At 46.1% G+C, this 9,857-nt stretch overlaps 1 protein-coding gene across 4 annotated transcripts; it reads right to left on the reverse strand.

The window, feature by feature from the left end:
- Positions 1–3,713: 3,713 nt before the first annotated feature.
- adpgk2 (ADP-dependent glucokinase 2) lies at positions 3,714–9,841 on the reverse strand. 4 transcript variants are annotated; one of them, XM_084667380.1, is made up of 8 exons: positions 9,708–9,841; positions 9,429–9,521; positions 9,197–9,283; positions 8,132–8,291; positions 6,789–6,979; positions 6,464–6,560; positions 5,998–6,134; positions 3,714–5,362 (listed from the first exon to the last, which is right to left on the reverse strand). In XM_084667380.1, the coding sequence occupies exons 4-8, from the start codon at positions 8,236–8,238 to the stop codon at positions 4,680–4,682; spliced, it is 1,215 nt and encodes a 404-aa protein (XP_084523506.1). In that variant the 5' UTR covers positions 8,239–8,291; positions 9,197–9,283; positions 9,429–9,521; positions 9,708–9,841; the 3' UTR covers positions 3,714–4,679. The 4 variants fall into 4 exon arrangements, with proteins under 4 accessions (XP_084523506.1, XP_084523504.1, XP_084523507.1 ...); XM_084667378.1 differs by having other exon boundaries at positions 9,197–9,521; XM_084667381.1 differs by lacking the exon at positions 9,708–9,841 and having other exon boundaries at positions 9,429–9,534.
- Positions 9,842–9,857: the final 16 nt, after the last annotated feature.

Raw genomic sequence — 9,857 nt, forward strand, 5'->3', positions numbered from 1 at the left:
TTAGTAGAAGTTAGAAGGCCAGGTGTGGTTACATAGTCAGTAGTCACACTGTCAGTTGTTTGATCAGGTGAAGTTGCATTGTCAGTAGTCACACTTCCAGTAGTGGTTGCAGGATTAGTAGAAGTTAGAAGGCCAGGTGTGGTTACATAGTCAGTAGTCACACTGTCAGTTGTTTGATCAGGTGAAGTTGCATTGTCAGTAGTCACACTTTCAGTAGTGGTTGCAGGATTAGTAGAAGTTAGAAGGCCAGGTGTGGTTATATAGTCAGTAATCACACTGTCAGTTGTTTGATCAGGTGAAGTTGGATTAGTAGAAGGATTAGTAGAAGGATTAGTAGAAGTTAGAAGGCCAGGTGTGGTTACATAGTCAGTAGTCACACTGTCAGTTGTTTGATCAGGTGAAGTTGCATTGTCAGTAGTCACACTTCCAGTAGTGGTTGCAGGATTAGTAGAAGTTAGAAGGCCAGGGGTGGTTACATAGTCAGTAGTCACACTGTCAGTTGGATGATCGGGTGTGGTTGCATAGTCAGTAGTCACACTGTCAGTATTGGTTGCAGGATTAGTAGAAGTTAGAAGGCCAGGTGTGGTTACATAGTCAGTAGTCACACTGTCAGTTGTTTGATCAGGTGAAGTTGGATTAGTAGAAGGATTAGTAGAAGTTAGAAGGCCAGGTGTGGTTACATAGTCAGTAGTCACACTGTCAGTTGTTTGATCAGGTGAAGTTGCATTGTCAGTAGTCACACTTCCAGTAGTGGTTGCAGGATTAGTAGAAGTTAGAAGGCCAGGTGTGGTTACATAGTCAGTAGTCACACTGTCAGTTGGATGATCGGGTGTGGTTGCATAGTCAGTAGTCACACTGTCAGTATTGGTTGCAGGATTAGTAGAAGTTAGAAGGCCAGGTATGGTTACATAGTCAGTAGTCACACTGTCAGTTGTTTGATCGGGTGTGGTTTGATAGTCAGTAGTCACACTTCCAGTAGTGGTAGCAGGATTAGTAGAATTTAGAAGGCCAGGTGTGGTTACATAGTCAGTAGTCAAACTGTCAGTTGTTTGATCGGGTGAAGTTGCACTGTCAGTAGTCACACTGTCAGTAGTGGTTGCAGGATTAGTAGAAGTTAGAAGGCCAGATGTGGTTACATAGTCAGTAGTTTCACTGTCAGTTGGATGATCGGGTGAAGTTGCACTGTCAGTAGTCACACTGTCAGTAGTGGTTGCAGGATTAGTAGAAGTTAGAAGGCCAGATGTGGTTACATAGTAAGTAGTCATACTGTCAGTTGTTTGATCAGCTGAAGTTGCATTGTCAGTAGTCACACTTCCAGTAGTGGTTGCAGGATTAGTAGAAGTTAGAAGGCCAGATGTGGTTACATAGTAAGTAGTCATACTGTCAGTTGTTTGATCGGGTGTGGTTACATAGTCAGTAGTCACACTGTCAGTTGTTTGATCGGCTGAAGTTGCATTGTCAGTAGTCACACTTCCAGTAGTGGTTGCAAGGTTAGTAGAAGTTAGAAGGCCAGGTATGGTTACATAGTCAGTAGTCAAACTGTCAGTTGTTTGATCGGGTGTGGTTACATAGTCAGTAGTCACACTGTCAGTTGTTTGATCAGGTAAAGTTGCATTGTCAGTAGTCACACTTCCAGTAGTGGTTGCAGCATTAGTAGAAGTTAGAAGGCCAGGTGTGGTTACATAGTCAGTAGTCAAACTGTCAGTTGTTTGATCGGGTGTGGTTACATAGTCAGTAGTCACACTGTCAGTTGGATGATTGGGTGTGGTTGCATAGTCAGTAGTAACACTGTCAGTTGTTTGATCAGGTGAAGTTGCATTGTCAGTAGTCACACTTCCAGTAGTGGTTGCAGGATTAGTAGAAGTTAGAAGGCCAGGTGTGGTTACATAGTCAGTAGTCACACTGTCAGTTGGATGATCGGGTGAAGTTGCACTGTCAGTAGTCACACTGTCAGTTGGATGATTGGGTGTGGTTGCATAGTCAGAAGTAACATTGTCAGTAGTGGTTGCAGGATTAGTAGAACTGAGATAACCAGGAGTGGTTATATAGTCAGTAGTCATGTTGTTAGTAGCCACTGTGTCCGCAGCGGTTGAAGTATGAAATTGAAGGGGGACACTGTGTTGAAAAAACACTGTAAATAGAAGAAGGCAAGATAAATGATCATCATAAACGTGGTCAACTATGTCATGGACATTGTCATGTCATATCAACAATGTCAACAAAGTTGTTGTCATGTCAACAATGTCATGGACCAGAACCCCTCCAACAAATCATTCAAAGCTCTCAAGTCTCATGCATTCGCCGTAAAACTCGCGCATTCCAGCCATTTCTCACGCACACTTTGTATTTCACGCATTTCAACCATTTCCTACGCTGATAAATAAGGGATAACTTGTCCCGCTATAGGCCAATACAATAGATGGACGAGTCGCAGGCATCCTGAGAGGTACGTTGTCTCGAGTTATACAGAGTAAGAAGCCTATCAGAAAACATCACAAGCCTTCCATATCAATATCAATCCCTTGCTTTTCGCAAAACCAAAGATAGTACCACACACACTTTAGTTCAACCTGTGTGTCGTATAAAATGTTAGTCTTACCTATGATGAATATGAATGAAAACCACATGTCCCTCATTTCAAACTGCTTTCAGAGGCCTTCAGCACAGGTGAAGTAGTCCTGAAGTTTATACATTCGCACACCAACTCTTGTGTTGTGAAACTAAAATGTCAAAACATGTAGTGCCAGTTAATGTTTTACTTGATCCACAAATGAATAATTTTATTACAGCGTTATCAGTGTCAAGTCCTACCCACTCACCCTCTATGACTGACCCATCTAAATGTCTAAACTCTTTCTCTCCCGTGTGCGAGGCAGAGATCTCACTCTCTCTCATCGCCCCACCTCCTGTCCCCTTGATCCAGTCCCCTCTCCTCTGTTTCAAACCATCTCTCCCTCTATCATAACTTTTCTTCTCCATGTCCTTAACTTCCGGCACCTCCTCCTCAGCCTTCAAACAGGCCAGAGTTACCCCTCTACTCTAAAAACCCTGCCTTATACAAATCCCATGGCTTTCGCAAAACCAGACAGTACCGCGCACTTTAGCTCAATTGTGTGTAGTAGACCATAGCCTAAAATGTTCATCTTAACTATGATGAAAATGAATGAAAACCGCATGTCCCTCATCTCAAACTGCCAGTTAATGGCACTACATGTACATTAATAATTCAGTACTTTGTGGTCAAGCTAGACCACACGTTACTTAAAGTAATAGCTCCATCTAGTGGATAAGGGTTGCAACTGAATATTCATAACACTAAGCCCCAATTCAACCTTGTGTGAAGCCTACTTAAGAAGTGGTGTCAATATACGTTTACATTTAGTCATTTTGCAGACACTCTTATCCAGAGCGACTTACAGTAAGTACAGGGACATTCCCCCGAGGCAAGTAGGGTGAAGCCTTGCCCAGGGATTGGTGGCCCGATTGCCTAACTGCTCAGCCATCTGACCCCACATAATGTAGGCATGTTGTACATTAACATATAATAATGACATGAGAACATCCATTATGTTGGATTAACAGAGTTTATCCAAACACGGAAATGAGCACACTGTGGAATCACTGCGATATCTGTTTGAAAGACACACAAACATGTGCAATGTTAGCTTCGCTAGCAACGTGCTTCCACCTACAAAATTCACATCTACTGTAGCTGCAATGTATTATGTTTTATTAGGGATGCAGGCAGTGGCTAAATAAAAGCACTTTTAATAAGGCTCAGATCCTAATTCAATATCAGCTTTCAGTTAGACAACAGGAAACAAAAACATTCCACAGAAAGTAGAAACAGAAACTAATTCCCTTGAAATACAGTTTTCACTACACCACACAGCTGAGATGTTGGAGGATGTGACAGAATGAGAGGAATGTATCGCCTACTAATGGCAGCGCTGGGCAAGTATGGAATGATACAGGAATAAATAAAGGCGTCCGTCACAGCAGACAGATAATAACGAGTGGTTATGCAGATGAATGTGTCCTTGCATATTTAATTGAACCCAAGTACACCTGAAACACACGTTCCTTTGAGTGGTCAGTTGGAGACTGAGGACGCGATCACAACAAATTTAGCCTAATCCTGCGTTTGCATTGCCCTCATGAGGCAAAAATTCCCTTAACAAACGAGATACATCAAACATACACACTCATAAAAACACAATGCTAAAAGTCTTCACATGTTACGGGATGGTGTTTCTCTCTGACTAGTTGCTAGCTAGCTATCGCTTCATAAACCTGCAGAATGGGAGAAATAGAGAGAAACTGGACAGAGACAGGGTCATAAGACACCATGGGAAACGCACGCACGCACGTGCACACGCACACACACACACCAGAAGAAACAGAACACACACGTTAAAAATAATTGTCAATTAAGAAAGTTCCTGGAGACTGGAGAAGATTTCCATTACATTTCTGATGTTGCATTGCATCCTGGGAGAAAACAAAATCATGAAGAGGCTGATATCCACAGTAAGGCCATGTCCAATGCCTCTCATTCCTGGTCTTCGCAGGCAACTAACAAACGCTTCCTTAGCATTAGCCGCTAACCGCTAGTTAGCCACTGAAGGCCAGCATTAGCTACTAGTGGCTAGTTAGCCAGTAACAACTGTGGCGTTAGCTCAGATCTGCAGCACCAGGCCAGCGGCGGAAATGTTGTCCCCTCCGCCGGCAGTCTGGTACACCTCGGTGCACACCAGCACGGGAGCCACGCAGATCTGATAGTCGTCCTCGTCCCAGCAGCTGACGGGCCTGGTCTCCTTCAGTGGTATCCGGGGGCTGCCCTCCTCCCGGCTCACCGAAAACGACTCGTCCATGATGAGGCGCGCCTTGCTGGGGTCGATGTCCGAGGACCCGCACACGTGACGGTTGGCGGTCAGGGAGGCCTTGGCGACGGCCGACATGGTGTTCTTCCACTGGGACCCGCGCGTCACGATCATGGCCTGGAAGGCCAGCGTGTGGACGTGGAGCCGGGACAGCGGGCGCCCCGCCGCCCCGCCCTCGCTCGCCTGGCGGTGGCGCTGGTTGAGGATGCGGTAGAGGTCCCGCATCTGGTCGAGCACGGTGGCGACGCGCGGGTTAGGGTCCGACAACACAGTGACGTTGGAGCCCCGGAGCAGGCTCAGGAGGTTGGGAAGCTCCTGCTCGTTCATGCCCAGGGAGTCGGCCTGGGGGACCACCAGCGCCAGCAGGTCCTCCATCAGGTCCTCGTCCACGAAGCTCGCCATCTCAAAATGGACACCTGTCTGAGGGGAGGAGGAGGAGAGGAGGTGGGAGAGATGGGAGAGCAGAGCCTCCCGCTCACCTGGAGAAGAGAGAGAAGGAGAGAGGAAGACAGAGAGAGAGAGAGAGAGAGAGAGAGAGAGAGAGAGGGAGAGAGGAAGAGAAAGAGAGGAAGAGAGAGAAGGAGAGAGGAAGAGAGAGAAGGAGAGAGGGAGGTAGAGAGGAAGAGAGAGGGAGAGAGGAAGAGACAGAGAGGTAGAGAGGAAGAGAGAGAGAGGAAGAGAGAGAGAGGGAGAGAGGAAGAGAGAGAGGCAGAGAGGAAGAGAGAGAGAGACAGAGAGGAAGAGAGAGAGAGGTACAGAGGAAGAGAGAGAGAGAAATTGGGCGAGGAAACGTAGAGAAAGAAATTAAAATATTGGTTCCAGTACGTGTTGCAGAACGTACTCTTCATCACCACCAAATAGTGTGTGTGAATATCACAGGCAAGACAAACACATTCTCTTTCTCTCACACCTCACTACACACACACACACACACACACAGTGTGTCCTCAATCTATGTCTTCCCACACAGGCCAATGCGACAGGCTTGATCCACCAGAACAAACAGTCTCTGTGGAAACCCATCATGGTCTGCCGGGCTGCCGACACACACACACAGTGGATATGTGTCTATATTGACTGCTCTGATTGGCTGACTTCTAAAATCTCCACTCACCCTGTTGGAAAGGGAAGCTGTCCATCATCTGGAGCCCGCCTACCACCAGTAGGTCTGGCTGGAAGGTCTGTAGCTTCAGCTCAAAGTCCTCCATGGACGCCAAGTAGGGGTTGTGGTCATCACTGTGGACAATGTACCTGACGGAAAGCATGCCAGAAGGGAGTCAGGTGGCTGAGTGGTTAAGGAATTGGGCTAGTAATCAGAAGGTTGCTGGTTCAATTCTCGGCCGTGCCAAATGAAATTGTGTCCATGGGAAAGGCACTTCACCCTACTCAGGGGGAATGTCCCTCTTAGCGACTAAATGATGACTAAGTGATAAATGACTAAATGTAATGTATACACAGTCGCTATTTAACATTTCATCATCAGAGCTGCAGATAGTTGAGAGTTTTCTGGGTCCTAAACCCACTGGGCGAGTTATAGAGTTGAGCCCCCATTCCAGGTTGGACTTGACACCCTCACACACCTGTTGGCCCTGCGTGATGTGTACTGCCCCCAGCTGGCTCCTGAGGGGTATTCCAGGATCAGGTGGATATCAGGCTCTTCGACTACATTACCTGCCACTAGGGGGAGGAAGGGACAGAGAGATAGGGGGGGGGGGATATGGCAATAGACAGGAAGGGAAATTGTATAAGAGGGACAAAAAAGGGGGATGAAAGAGAGAAGGAGAGGAAGGACATGTGTAGAGGAAATGTATGAGTTAAAACAAGGGAGAGATAAACAGTAATTGAATGTGTGTGTGTGTGTGTGTGTGTGCGTGTGTGTGTGTGTGTGTGTGTGTGTGTGTGTACCTGTGATGTGCTGGGACAGGACATCTGTGAAGTCTGGGCTGAAGCTTCCCCCCAGTAACACATCACAACCCTCTGTTGCCATGCGACCAGCCATCACGGGCGCGTTGCCGCCCACTGACCAGCGGTTGCCCGGCAACTCACGAGACGCCTCGACCAGTTCATGGAAGAGAGTGTCGTTCCTCACAAACCTCCTGAGAGAGGAGAGGAGACAGGGAGAGAGGAGGAGAAATTGGGATGGAAGGAGGCAGGGATAAGAAGATGAGCTAAGTTATACTACCTAGGTTGGCGGGGAACAACCTTCTAGAAACAATCGTCTAGTCTGTCTTAAGTTGCGTTTGTTAGACGTGTGTGTGTGTGTGTATTTAGCGTGTGTATGAGCCTGTGACTCAGATCTTCATAGGATTAACCCAGTTTGACGTGAAGAACCTCCGGCGCATTAAAACTCAATTAGGGTTAGTCCTTTCACCTGAACACAAGTGTGACACACAAACACAAAACAACCAAACTTATCACACACACACACACACACATTCTATGCAGCTTTAAGCACAGCAGTCATGTTAGGAAAAGTAAAGCACACTCTTAGAAAAAAGGTGTCCCTCGCAACACGAGCCCAACACACAGCTCACTGGGCCCAGGCCAACGCTGCTCACAGCAAGTCTGTCAGCCTGGCTACAGGCCAGCGTGAGCAGAGCTTATGAGGCCACACAGAGCCATCACCAAGCCCTCATCCATCAGACTCTCTGAGAACTGGCGCAACAGATCCATCTCACTTTCCTGCCAACGACTGCAATTTGGTAGCGTCCAACCCTCTTCCATGTTCTCAAATTCCACTCTGCTGTGTGTGTGTGTGGTGTGAGTTTATATTTCTGTGTGTGTATGTGTGTTGGAAGTGGATGTGTGTGTAAGGGGAAGGTCAGCTCAGACTGTTGTCTTTAGCAGTTAGTTCCAGTCCGTGGGTAGCGAACCGAGTCTACTGATTTACCCAGGACAACTGGCCTCATCTCTGTGTTGGGCTAGCCACTGAGCAGACATTTATGTTGTGTGTGTGCACGAGTGTGTGTGTGCACGAGTGTGTGTGTGTGTGTAATAGAAGGTGTGAGTTTGTGTAGTCCTATTTATGTAAATACTGCTTATATCTCACAGCTCTCCTAGAAAACTTCACTCTCCTCCCATAACAATCTTCGGAATGAAAGGTTAAGTGTGTGTGTGTGTGTGGTACTGCATGTCAGTGGGTGGTAAGCCTTTGGCTGTGACCGGAGGAACATTTGAAGTTTGGTCTTCAGTCGCATTGCTTGCGGCTTGATATTTTTACCTTAACACACACGCACACGCACACTTACTCTGCAGCTGCCCCTGGGGCGAAGAAGTAGGCAAAGCTCTGAGCCAGTTGCTCATGGCTCTCTATGTAGTCGTGGTGCAGAGGTTCCTGTGTGGGAGGCAGGCCCATCTTGTTCAGCAGAGTCACCCCGTCTACGATCAAGTCAACACAGCCACCAAAACCTGGAGGGGAGGAGGGCGGAGAACAGGGAGAGAGGGATACAGAGAAAAGGATGAGAGGAGTGAAATCTGACACCATACAAACACCAAAACACTAACCTATTAAGAGGTGTGAAAGTTAACTCAAGCTAATGAGTCTCCAGATGATTGATTGTTTATTATTGATTCTGTATATGCCGTTTGGGAGTGGTCCGACTTTTGACATATCTTATCAATACTTTTAAGCGATAAAAAAAAACTGTCAGTTCAGACTTTTGGCTAATGGCGTATTGTCCATCATTCAGTATCTTGTCCTTGTCTCTAATCTACACATTATCCTTTTGGACCCAGGTGCAACAGCTCAGCAGTTACCATCAGCTACTTGCAAAACTATTTTAGTTGTACTCTATCCTTATATTATCAGATTAAGTCGTTGTGACTCAGCAGTTTTAATCTGTTTTCAAAACACAAACGACGGTTTACTTGGCTAGGTTAGTTAAGTAAATGCCAGCAAGTATGTGTTATGTTAGTTGAGAAAAGTGTAGTTGAGAAAATAATACTACTGTGTGATAATACTGTATCTTAAAACCAAAATAAAAACAAAAACTAATTATCTAGTAAATCCCTCAATTAAAACAAAAGACAATTGTTCAAATGGTGATCTGTAGCTCGTACAGTATCAGCTCTTCCAGGAACAGGGTGATGCCAGCTGTAGCACTAGCTACTGTACTTCTCTTTTTGGTTTCATTAACTAACTATTTGCACAAAAGCGCTTGAACTGGAGAATACATGCTTGGAATAATAGCACGCTAACATCCTAGTTAGCCGAATAGGCCTTTGGGGTGGGGTGCCGATGAATTCAGCTCGCCGATACAAGGCTAATGTGGTAGCTAGCACTTGCTGGACTAGCTTGATTGCAATGTTATTACCTATGGCCACCCGGGGTCTGGCGTTGTTCACGGCTGCTTTTCGTTCCGCCCGCAGAAGAGATGAAAGCACAGCATCGAGCCGATCATCTAGTCCCACGTTTTGGGGCGGTCGAAACCAGTAAGACAATAGAATCACTAAAAGGGACACGGCAGTCCCATATGTCATGTATGAAAATCCGTTTCCTCGCTCCATGGTGACAGGGTGCAATGGACCGAGCTGCAGCCGACCCACCTGCTGACTAGATAATTAGCTACTACCTTCTTCCTACTCGCTCGTGTGCGCTTTCCATTCAACACAACCAGCGCCACGAAGCGTCTTGCTCAGCTGAAAAAGGGGGAGTGACACAGACGAACAAAAGCAAGGCGGAAGTAGTGCTCTGATCATACACGAATCTGTAATGTTTTGTGATCTTTTACTTCTACTCTTTTCGGTTATATCACTAATACTGAAATATATATGATGCATGTAGCCAATGTAATCGTTTTGATCTAAATTATTAAACCAACATACATTTTATCGGCCTCCGGTGCCGGTGGTGTGTTCATTCCACGTTAGCATGTCCAACATGACTGAGAAGCTTAACAGATCTATATAATGTGCGTTCCACATCCGAGAAGTAACATCGACTGCATTATCAGATTTTATTTTCTTGTACGATGC

This window comes from Hypomesus nipponensis, chromosome 12, assembly GCF_054491055.1.
Source record: "Hypomesus nipponensis isolate SF chromosome 12, ASM5449105v1, whole genome shotgun sequence".
Classification (NCBI taxonomy): domain Eukaryota; kingdom Metazoa; phylum Chordata; class Actinopteri; order Osmeriformes; family Osmeridae; genus Hypomesus; species Hypomesus nipponensis.

Coding starts and splice junctions, on each gene's coding strand:
- adpgk2 (XM_084667378.1), bottom strand. CDS start 9,389: ATGGAGCGAGGAAACGGATTTTCATACATGACATATGGGACTGCCGTG. Junction 6,980..8,131: donor GCCCCAGGGGCAGCTGCAGA/GTAAGTGTGCGT, acceptor CTCCTCTCTCAG/GAGGTTTGTGAGGAACGACA. Junction 5,363..5,997: donor CAGCTTCCCTTTCCAACAGG/GTGAGTGGAGAT, acceptor TCTCTTCTCCAG/GTGAGCGGGAGGCTCTGCTC.